The 12690-nt window shown below is 31.5% G+C and overlaps 1 protein-coding gene and 1 long non-coding RNA gene across 2 annotated transcripts; one reads left to right on the top strand and one right to left on the bottom strand.

The window, feature by feature from the left end:
- Positions 1–828: 828 nt before the first annotated feature.
- LOC115441508 (nuclear distribution protein nudE-like 1) lies at positions 829–12551 on the top strand. The gene is given in 10 exon segments (XM_030166318.2): positions 829–1211; positions 1305–1357; positions 1360–1431; positions 1434–1456; positions 1532–1591; positions 1593–1669; positions 5334–5470; positions 6062–6217; positions 7137–7219; positions 8189–12551. Coding segments are annotated over 10 exon segments (1140 nt in total). The 5' UTR covers positions 829–1137; the 3' UTR covers positions 8594–12551.
- Positions 3139–3705, bottom strand: LOC119193472. The gene is made up of 2 exons (XR_005113962.1): positions 3646–3705; positions 3139–3292 (listed from the first exon to the last, which is right to left on the bottom strand). It is a non-coding gene; the product is annotated as an uncharacterized LOC119193472 (long non-coding RNA).
- Positions 12552–12690: the final 139 nt, after the last annotated feature.

The raw sequence follows: 12690 nt of genomic DNA, 5'->3' as shown, positions 1-12690 counted from the left end.
AAAATTCCTTTTAAAATAAATAATTCATAAATCTTTTTGCACATTCCCGTTGTTACTCGTACGACGGAAATGTAAAGAACGAATGCTCAATGCCGTTCGCTCAGACAGTGTTCCAGAAGAAATAAATTAATATAGATGCAGTACATAGATAATACATAACTGAATACACACATACATAATTGAATAATTATTATTTTCTTCGCAAAAAAGTATATGGCAGCCTCAGAACAATGACAAGCAATGCTTGTTCTTGTTCTGAGATGGCAGCCCTATTAAATATAATTTTTGTCCATGGACTATAGATAAGACTAGAGAATGAGGATCAGGTGTCATCAGTCATTCATGATTGTCTCTGAACAAATAATCGATTCATTCGTTTCTATTATACGTAAGAATAGGCAGTATGGTCGTAAGACTATAGCCTGTCCTCTAAGGACGAAGAAAAAAAAAATCATTCAGATTCATATATCAGAACGCACCGGCTTAAATAAAAAAAAAACAAGTTTATGCTCCCATTCATTATTTATCTAGTTTTAAATAAGGAGCGGTTATTTCGAAACGAACGGAAATAAGAAATTGTTGAATTTAAAAAAATGTGTGCCAAGATTCCGTTTTGTAGATCTGAATTCAATATTCAATTCCAGATGTATAAGACCGGTGTTATTATTCGCAATAAAGGTACGTGTCCATCCATTGATATTATGAATGATGATTTTCCTGACTTCAAGTCAGAAGAATCAAGTCGTGTATAAAGCCACACATTTCATAGTTGCGGAGTATTTATAGAATAATAGGAAGAGTAAATGTTTTTTTATTGTGTCTGTGGTTGTGACATATAATGTGTCAGTTTAGTGTCACTTGTTTAAGTTTGGTGAATGGCAATTAGATTTGTCTATTACAGCGGCCATTTTAATTTTATATTGTTTTGGATTTTTGACGAAGAAGTTGTGTCACATTTGTCTTTAACGGCCAGTTTTACCAAAAGCGAATAAAATATTGATCACAACAACATATACACGAATGTTTATCTAAAATCTCAAATGCGACTAATCTAAAAACCTGATACACCACTTTGTTATGATTCGTTAAACATCCTTGGGATCTCGTTTTGTCGAAAGTTGTAAGTTTTTTGTGAATATGGAATCTCCAAGACAAACGGACAGTGACACCGTAGAATACTGGAAAAAGCAGGCCAAATATTATGAACAAAAGTAAGTAGATTGGGTTAATGTTTTTACAAAATGATCTGCAGCAGGTAAATGTCATCATGGATAAATGCTATGATTCATTCGTTTAAACTGCAGGGTGATCGACATCCAACAAGAACTCGATGAGTACACAGAAAACTCGGCACAACTCGAAAAGAGCTCGAAGCATCCTTAGTTCAGGTCGAGAAACAGAATAGAGATCTGGAGCATCAGAACCAACGACTTAAAATGAAATTGAAATGCTGAGGGTAAAGATTATTTATTATGAACTTTGGCATTCAAATGTAAGCATTCTTAGTGCTAAAACAAGTTTCTGATTTTAGAATAAGCTTGAAAGGAGTCAGCATGAGACAAATGCTTTGGAAAATGAGCTACAGGCTTTAAAAAATAGATAAGGACAAGCAAGGAGTGTACATAAGAGAGTTAGAGCAAAAAAATGATGATTTAGAAAGAGGTCAGAGGTAAGTTTGGTGAATGATTTATATTAATAGTTAAAGTCTAATAGTATGTTTATGGGGAAGGTTTGATATAGAAAAGAAATAGAGCATTATTCCTTCACATCCATCACCACTCACATTAATGGAACATTTTTATCAATTAAAACTATGTTAAAAAAAATATATTTCAACAGCAAAAAATATATGCAGTTTTTACTTAGTAATTTATGGTCTTATTCATAATAAAACTATCAGAATTATCGGAAGTTTATCTGGGCGTTATCGGAGGCATGTAAAAAATTGGTATTCATAATGGTTAAATTGCGCTAAAAGTCTCCGATAAAGATGCTTTGATTTATCGAGCCTAACCCCGTCTTTACACCTATGTTAAGCGCTACCGATAGCAAAAAATGGCTGACGTCGGTCAGCTGTTTCGTGTTGACGCTTGTTGCCAAAGTCAGTTTGTACTTAGAAGTAAACAACATTTCGATCATTTTCGTTTCAAGAAATAATTTTATTTAGTTACATATTAAAAATGCAAGCTAGGCTGCTTTAGGTAGAAAAATGTGTCGTCAGAAATTAGATCCATTTTCTCTGGATAATGATGAATTCCGTAAACGGTATTATTTTTCCCAACATACGGCTGCATTTATAAGTGACTGATAGTCCGCGAAGAGTTGCAGCTTCACCGTATAAGTTGTGGCAGATCATCAGAATTGCAAGTATTAATTAACTGCATTGACATGTTGGGATCGTCATGAGGTAAGTTAATTCTATTCCATATTTATACAGACTTCGGTAAATACGTATACCTAATGAAGAGCTACTTTTAGGTTCGTTTTCTTAATAGATGTAAGATGTTGGAGACCTCTATGATTATCTTAAGCCACTACCAGTGGTATATGTAGCAAAGTGGAGCGTGCGCTCGTATTACATGCTGCAGATTATAATTATGCCCCACTTCTTTTCAGAGGAACCCTTGTTAAGGCTGGAATTTCACCATGTAAAGACTTCCCATCTATAATTGGTTGTATTTATTACACCCATATAACATTAAAAAATATGGTTGTGATGCAGCGTAATATTATATAGAAAAGGATATTATTTCCTCAATGTTGTTGTTCAGGTAAGATTTAAAGGTTTGTTATAGGTGAATTGTGATGCTAATCTTCAGATCAGAGATATTTGATGGCAAAGCAGCACTCATAACTCCCGGATATTGCAACAAGAACTTTGGTGTGAGGAAACAGCATTTTCAATGTCTGTTTCATGGCATATCTTAAATTTGGAAATGTGAAGACTACTATTGTGGCTCTTGCAGTGTTGCACAACATTGCAATTGCTCAAAAGAAAGATATATGCCACAGAAGTGTGTCCAATATTGAAGAGGTGTCAGAATCAATTATTATCATCATTGACCCAAAATCTAGACTAAAGTTGTTTACACTGAAAGGTAACTAATTATACAACATAATTAAAGTTAGTTAATGTCATTTGTTTTTATAAAATTTATATTTTTCTTTTATTAATATATCTCAATTTTATTTTTTTATTTCACTGGAGCTCATTGTCCATCTGAATAGCATGTAACTCTTTCCTGTGTTGCACTTCTACTGTTGCAATTTATTCTGCAGATGTGGAACAAACCTGAAATTATGCAATGTATAAGCATTCAACATAATTTGAAATAAAAAAATGTTTATTCAAATATACAACAGTAGTATCCCACAGGATTATAGTATAAAATTTAAATTACTTAATGATGATTTGTTAATACCTCCCTTATATTTCCAGGTGGAGGTGGATTATAGTATACTAATGCATCATATGCATGCCTTAATCTGTGTACTTTACAAATTGTAAATCATATTTGATTATATGTTGACTTGTCATAAGAGCCTTTTATATATATGCCTACATGATAAATAAAGGTTTTATTTATTTTCTTTCTTATTTCAACCTAATAAAGACCTCAAAAATATTTTTTACTTATGACCTACCTAAAACAATAATATCCTACGTGATTATAGCATAAAATGGATACATAGATATCTCCTTTATATTTTCTATTGGAAGTGGGGTCTGAGGAGGCACAATGAGCATGATCTAAAAATAAAATTGATTTATTCCTTTTATATTTCATTGTGCTGTTTTAACTTTATTATTTGTACTGAATGCCACCGGTACATAATCACTATTGTATATTATCCAAATATTTTATTTATATGAATATTTTAAGAGTGGCTATCATAGTGCGTATTGTTGCGTAATAGTTGCGTTGACATGCGCAATGCAAGAGCAGCAATATTACATTTCAGCTAGCACAGCTCCCCCAAATGAATCTACGTCACCTATATGAAATTGTAGTTCGTGTCGACATTCACGTTCAAGAATTCATATTCTTTTAGGGAGGGTTTTGGTTAGGGAGCGGGTTCATACACTCCCCTAATCCAATTTCTTCAACATAATCTTGTAAAAAAGCAATAGTTAGTAATGCAGGAATGCATAGCGCAAACGTTCAAATACAGAAAAAGAGCTGCACCATCTTTGTCTTCCCCAACTACTTTTCACTTCTCTACCATTTTATCGCAATTTGCTGCCTGCGTTTTCCAAGTTTTACAAAGAATTTCGAGAACAACAAATAAATCTTTCTCCTGTATTTATTTTATTTACTTTTTGACAAACGCCATTGTGACAATGACAGACAATTTTTTTATTGTCAGTTTCAGAGACAAAACTTGGTAGTAATTGGTAGAACTTATTTAAATGATTTTTTTTCTACGAAATGGCAACATTGTGCACATTTAAAGGCCTTTTTGTTATCGGAGGTTTATGAAACCATTATGAATAAGAAATTTTATCGAAGGCTTGGTAAGCTTATAGGACGTTTTAACTATTTGCGATTTATACCTTCGATAAGGGTTTTATTATGAATAAGACCATTAATGTTTACTATTTGGTTGATGCATTAAAAGTGTTATGTTAAGGTGCAGTTAGCTAAGTTTGGACAGTTTTTTGATGAGTTAAGAGGAGTCCTAAATATTTTTTTTTGTAATAAAATAATTTAAATAATTCCAGCATTTTATACTTAAAATGCGTCATAATAAAAAGCTTATTCTATGTGATAGTTTAATCACCTTTCAATTCTCTCCATGTGAGCTTAAAAAGAGGCGATAATATCTTTGTAGAAATTTAAAACACTTAGGAAAGATCTGGCATGTTGCAGGATAAGTTCTGACTTTGTTTTAATAATGCAATAAGAAAACGTAATTTCACCTTTTGGTTTGACTGCATGCAGCACACTTGTTCTTGGTTGTTGTGTCACTTGTGGTATATAGGGCTGGGTAAAAAGAAATGCCATCACAGCCTATGTAGCTTTAACTAAAATAACATTTTCATGGTATTTTTTCATTAAATGATCTTACCCCTTATCCAATTATAGCCAAATGCATCTTATATAATCTTCACTTTAATAAAGAAAGTGGTACATGATTAGTAACTAAAACCCCATTGTGTTAGTAGTACAGGCTCCGTCCAAAATATATTCTTATTATATACAACCACATCTTTAGTTTAACATTATAAGTTTAATTTGAAATACATAATAAGTAAATTATGTAGGTAGAATTATAGCTATATATATTTCAATGTAACATACTAATTCATAAATCATTTATTTACACTTCAGGGTCATATCAGAATCTGTGTCTTGTATAGAGACACTATTAAATCAAGCTTACGAAAGAAATGCGGTACTAGAAAGTGAAGTAGATGAAATAGAAAATTTGAGGGTCAAATTGCAGAGGGCAACGGATGAAGCACGAGGTATGTAGATAATGTTTTTAAAACAATTGGTTGCTTGTATCAAAAAATTGTGACCTGATTATGCTTTATTATGCAATTCATTTATCATGTTAATACATAAAACAATTATGTTATATAATAGTAAGAAATGGAGACAGAGATAAAATAAAGATAGTAGCCATTAATGGTCATCATAATATTATATAAAAAACCATACAATATTAAAAAAAAAAAAAAAACTAAAGCTCCATATCTCTAAGATTAATAAGCATAGACCCACAGTCAAAGTTGGAAAACCTAGCTTTTATTTATTTCCTTTGATTTTTTTATTTCTATTCAATTAGGCCAAATACAAGTATTGTGCATGATTGTAACTTAGGAGACATTTTAGATCCACAGAAGGAAACAAATATATTAGAACTTGTTATAATAAAAGTCACAAGAAAGAGTTGATCAGTTTTATAATATGTTAAAAATTGTAAGTGTTCTGTACTTGTTTACAAATTATAAGTAGCAAACAATTATATTATTTATAAACATGGAAGATAAAAAATTATCTTGATGTATTGCTTTTTATGTAACTCATTATTGTCATTAATTTTTCTGTTTCAGATCTTAAGCAGGAATTGAAAGTTATGGAAAAAGTTCCAGTACACAAAAAAGAAGATGACAGTACAAACGAGAATCAAATCAATGGACACATTTCAAATTCAACTCGAACTCAAGTTGAAATAGAAACTCAAACATCACTCATGTCGCCACAAAAACGTATGATTCTCATAATAAATATCTATATTTATTTCTATTTAACAAACAGATATATGTTTATAAACATTAACATCTGCGAAGCATAAAAATATTGATTTGTTGACAAAGAAAATGTAGAACAACATTCGTCTTGATATCTTTTTTGGATCACATTTGTAATGAGAAATCAATATGCACAATGGCCTTGTAGTGTTTTGATGGTGGTTGCTAGCAGCAACAAACAATGTATACAAAACCCATTTTGTATTCATTGATTTATAAGATACAGCTGTTCTATTTCAACGCAACAATTAAATTGTTTCAGACTTTTAAAGTGCATTTAAATAAAATGTATTTAATATCTTCCATAAATGCTAACAAATATCTATCTAATTGACAATTTAACGTAATTGTCGTGACTTGTATAATTATAACTCTTTGATAATCATAACTACCGTCAGTCATACAAATATATGATCAAATTCAAAATTTCATATCGCTTTAATAAGTACACATTGTTTAATTTTTTTTTCTTTGGTTTGAAGAAAAAATACCCTAATTTTAAATATACCTAGTATTTATGCTTGATATACTTAGCTATAAAAACGTATAAATGCGGTAATTTAGGAAAAGGCGTCTTAATTTTTGAGTGATTAATACATTATTAAATTCATTGTCCATCAAATAACACTTATAAGAACGAAACCTCGAGCACATGCGAGTGAACTGATACAGTAACATTGGCCTAAATACCTACTATGTTTTTAAGCGCACTACACCATTGTAGCTGCAAAACACACGTTGTTTTGCGCTAACGCGCTTCATTTAACGTATCTGTTGTGTTGGTATCATGCTCGTAGCGTTCATTTTTACACCTCTAGGATATTGTGAGAACTGCATAGTGGATACTTATTTATTTTATCAATGTTTCTTTTGACAGGTGAAATAAATGGCAATGCGATGACACCATCGTCTAGAGTGACAGCAATCAACATTGTAGGTGATCTCCTTCGGAAAGTTGGGGTGAGTAAAATGAATATATTGCTAATAGTAGTACAGACTATCACAGTCGCCATTGCAATAGCATTCACAATAAAGAGTAGTGTACCTTAAATGTATCTACACAAGCTTGTATCTCGCTATATGTATTTATATATTTATGTTCAATATATGATAGTATTACAATTATTTGTTGGATTATTTATTTTCTATGCCTTGTAATTATTTATGTTAAATGGTCCCATGGTCCACTTCCTTTTTCCTGTTTTATATTTTTGTGTAGGTAACAATTAAAAGTTCCTTTCTGGTTATTATTTATGTAGATAATACAATAAAACAATTCATAAATGATTACAACCACAACTTTATTTTTAGACAGGTGTATCAACTTATTATTAAATATTATATTTATAAAGGTGGTATCGACAATACGACATAATTTCACACAGAGGTAGGACTAGTGACCAGTTAATCGTAATATTTTAGGGACGGAAATCACAGTTCTCTTTTTTATATTTACTAAGTATTTACAAATATAATAAATAAATAATATTTTAGTTATTTTTTGTTACATTGAATTAATATAAAATATATGTTTTTTGGTTATGTATTTTGTTGATATTGGTTATTTTTTGTATTTTCTTGTTTATTCATATTTTAATCAATTTTCAAACCAAGTTATTATTTTTACTTATCACTAGCCCTGACCATATGTGAAATTAATGTATTGTTGGCGTCAACCTGTATATAAATGACGCAGTTTAAGTTGTTATATTTTTAGTGTTGAAAACGTTTTGGTTTAATTACATCCGTTTATATATATTGTTTCCATTTTTTACCCTTTTTATATGTCTTCCTTGTTCCATATCAGAATATAAACAACATTATGTAAATTCGTTAGATAAAATTAGTTAGGAGTTATATTTAGCGTGGTAGTGTAGTATTTGCATGGTATTGTGCTGTGGTAGTGTGCATGATATTTATTGCTTCCAGCTTGAAAGGTTTCTTTGCCGCGAGTGTGGTAAAATTAAATGCGCCTGCCAAACGCCACCCACGCTCGATACTCACCCTGCGACACCTCCGAGTGAAGTCCCCGCAATCGTACACAACAGAGACGATAGTGAACTAACTAAAAGTAATACTATTGAGTACAGACGTCCGAGAGTTTATTCGAGACAGTATTCAGGCTCCGACGTTGTAAGCGATAGTATGTTAAACAAAACAAATTTGGCACATAGAGCGTCCGAACAACCGTTTGTGCGCTCTGTGCAAGGAGAAAATGGAAAGCTGCGAAGATCTTTTGCTGTTCGGTCGCGGGAGGGGCTCGAAAATCTTTTGAGTTTCGCTTCTATCAGAAAAGGACATGAACAAGGAAAAGCGAAGCAAATTAACAAATGATTGTAGATTTTTTTTCTAATTATCACAATGATGTAAAAGACTATAGCTTTATATTTTTTGACTATAATAATTATAGCTTTACATTGATGTAGTTTCACGTAGTCACAAATGCATATTATATTTATAAATACATTAGGAAATTATTACAAATGTAACGATCGCCATATATACTAGTGATGTATAACAAACATGCAATTATTCTATACTTAGTTACTTGCTTTAATTGAGTGTAAATAAATTAATTAGTAATGTGTAAGATTGGGTTATGGACGATGTGAAATGACGACGATATAAAATTATGGAACTATTGTACATACTTACTCTAAATTATGTATTCTCTTGATAGACAAAAGTGTTTCTCTAGTTTTCTATGGTGTTTAGCATAGCTTTATATATTATGTTTGTATATAAAGTTAATATTGTTGTATACGGTGGTATGCGGCTTCAGTGCGCTTTCCGTATTCATCGGAATAGATATGTATATTGTATATATGCGGTGCTGGGTATCTTGTATATAATAGCACATTAAACATCATTTACTAATATTAACTTCATTCATTTATTGTTATTTCTCATTGTAGGCTTTGGAATCAAAATTAGCATCGTGTCGTGGTACAGTTAGACCTAAAGAGCATTCACCAAATTCGACATCGGATGTCAATAAGGATTACAGGTGTGTACTCAAGAATTAAGAAAATGCCCGAACATCATCTAATCATCCCACATTTTGACTGCAACAAGTCGTCGCAACGTTGGCTTGTGTTATAGTGTGATACTATATAATATATCAGACGAATATACATCGCTTTCAAGTCTTCAATGTATTATTACTGATTGTAAAATTCAGATACTGTGATGATTATCACATTTTCCTAATCTACTAATGTCTGTGATGATAATGAAATAGTTAAGGAAGGAGGATAAATATATATGTAAAGGTACTGTTTTGGCCTACCCACCGCAAAACTGGCAACAATTAGCAGCACGTCTTGTCGCGAATTGCTTTATCGCGTTTTTGGTTTCTTGAATAGCTTGATCTGAGTGTCGAGTAATTGAAGATTTATGTTTGAGATGCAAATATATTAATAAAATGAAAACATTTTTGATGTCGATAAAGTTTACGAACTAATGTGTACAGACCTCTATATTTGGCCACACATGAAATGTAGTTTCTACGAGTGGGCAAAAATATTTTGGAAACATATTTTATGTAAATAGTAGATAGAAGTATGTTTAAAATTGTTAACATTCTTAAATTTTATCAAAATTATTTGCTATAAGTGGTATATATTTTACCTATGCATTCTAGGTAGAACTAGGTACCGTAGGTCTGAATTGTGATTTGTTACTTGTCGCCTCGTTGCGCAGCGATAGGCTTCTCTGGGTACTGAATCATTTTTAAGACAAGTATAGATTAATTTAATTTTATCTTTAAGTTATCAATTGGGCTCGTTCATATTACGTGTTAACCTGAACTCGTATTGTTTGAAATTGGCACTAGCAAAAGTCCATATGAATGTAATATTCCACATAAAGATTTTAGTAAATAGTGTTAGAACTATAAGTGGGTAGTGATGTCAGATAAATAGATATGTACAATATTTGCCGAATGAATTACTTATGACTGATAATAATTGACTAACAGTTTATGTACGCAATAATCATTGCATGTGTCTTTATAACACTGGCATGCCTTAACTATTTTTGTGCATTAACTTTATCGAAATTCTGCGGGTGTTTTCCTAGATCTGTTTTTAATATATGTAGTAAATAATCATATATGGTAACATTAAAATGCGTGTAAGGAAGGAATTTGTTTTAGGATTGTTTTAAATACATTTACCACAATTTTTTGTCACAATTACTGTAACCATTTAAAATTGTCGCAGTTTGTTATGGTTATGTTACATCGTGCGAGTTACTCTGTGCGATTACCCTATCAGTTACTGTAATGGAGGTATTTGCATTGTATATGCGATTTACTATCACTATCGATTTAATCTCCACTGCGTATTTGAATTAACTCCTTCCTTCCTCTATCATAAAGCGTCATCTCGCACGGTACTCAATTTTTTACTGGATCTGTAAGTCGGGGTTTTTCTATTCATAGATAGGTATGTGGCAATGACCGTCTGCTCCGTTAACGGCAAAGGCATGTCGAGATATTGAATGAAGGAAGAAACTGCATACTGTAAGCTCAGCAGCTCGCACTGTGTAACCGACTCGTAAGATTTATAAAAAAAATTAGAAGATATCGTCTAGTCTTGCCTTAATATGTTACGAGTTTATCAAAATCTTGTTCAATGTATGAATGTAATCTTATCCTTAAATAAGTCAATAGTTTCAAATGTTTGTTCACAACGCAATAAATATTAATATTTTGTGTTGATATTTGTGTGTATGCTCACATTATAAGTTGGATGTTAATGTATCACGCTGGAATCCTAATTCAGTACATTAAAATTTGATCTATAAGCATAAAGGCGGATATTTTGTAAAAGTTCTACCATCATAAAACATTATTGCAAAACAGAAAAAAAATATCAATTTAAAGAGATACCTAAAAATATATTAGCAATCGACAAGATGATATTTATAATTGTTGCGCTATGTTCAGTATGATTCCATAGATGTAAGGTATTGTGTGCTTTTTTTTCGATGTTAATTTAATTGCTCATTAAGTTAATGCGGTGCACACTTCTGTACTCCTGGTAAGAATTTACGCGTTATCGCGTCGTCACACTTCTGTACTCCTGGTAAGAATTTACGCGTTATCGCGTCGTCAACGTAATGGTTTACATTTAAATATTTTTTTGTATAGCAAATTGAACAGCGCCCCGTGAGCGTATATGGAACTAAATTTGAACATGGCGCGCGTGTATCTCTCATAGTATAGTAAATCACGTAACCATGGTAACGTTTAACTTAAAATATATGAGATTTGGCAGTAAGAATTTGTTTGTTTGAAGTATATAGTCAGGCAACTATCGAGATATTGCAAATTTTATCGTGAGGTTCTAGAGACCGTAGCAATCACCGATCGGTCTACAATGAAATGATAAAGATAATAATTCATATCATATAAAATTTGGCATAAACAAAATCTATGTATAATTGCGGTAATTAAAGTTATATCGCTTCCTTTTTTTATATGTCGCTGTAAAAAATCAATACACCGACTGTTATTGTTTCGTTAATTTTTCAGTTCAAAACACAACAAAAATTATAACCCATTTCAAAATACGAAACAGATTGCAGCTTGTAGACATTTTCGAAGTAGTTTCGATAAACAATCCACTGTTGTAAATAGACACAAATAATATGTAATTTTCTACCCTGGCGTACGTTCGCTTTACTATACCCACACATACGCTTCGCACATCGCCAATACGATAAATCGTAAATTCCTGCTAGATGTACAATTTTATTTTAATGTAGAGCGTCAAAATTCTGTGATTTAAACGTCATGTTGAAAATATACCTAAAAGCCCCGCCTTGTGCTAAATATGTAACAAAAATTTTATGGTTAGTGTATTTGGTCATCTAATGCTCAACATTATCATTCTAATAAAATATTTTCAAATTATATATGAGTAGACATCACTACAATTATTTGTTAACACTCGATTTCAATAATCGATCCCAATCGTTGCCTTTGGATCGATCGAAAAAATGGACCAATCAGAATAAAATTAGTTGACAAGTTTATAAATTACTTATGATTGGTTCATTCTTTGTATGAATCAGAGATCATCGATTGGGATCCTTTATTGAAATTGGTCTTTAGTCAATTCTAATTCACATAAAGTAATCAACATAATGTTTTGTGAAGGTAGGTTTTTGGTCTCGGGCTCCGATTAACCCACTCAGAAGAGTGCTATAGAATAATTACTTATTAGATAACTACGTACAACAAGAATTTTGTATGGCTGCTCATAATATAATATTAGTTCAAGAACCGTTTCTATTTATTTACGTATCTGTAAATCGTATTTACCTTGTTTGCTGCAAATATTTTTATAAATAAATAGCATTTATACAATCACGCGTGTGGCGACCAAACAATTTTTAATTCAGCGCAATATTAATATTGAACA

This window comes from Manduca sexta, unplaced genomic scaffold, assembly GCF_014839805.1.
Source record: "Manduca sexta isolate Smith_Timp_Sample1 unplaced genomic scaffold, JHU_Msex_v1.0 HiC_scaffold_57, whole genome shotgun sequence".
Lineage (NCBI taxonomy): Eukaryota > Metazoa > Arthropoda > Insecta > Lepidoptera > Sphingidae > Manduca > Manduca sexta.
This window is presented reverse-complemented; position numbering and strand designations above follow the sequence as displayed.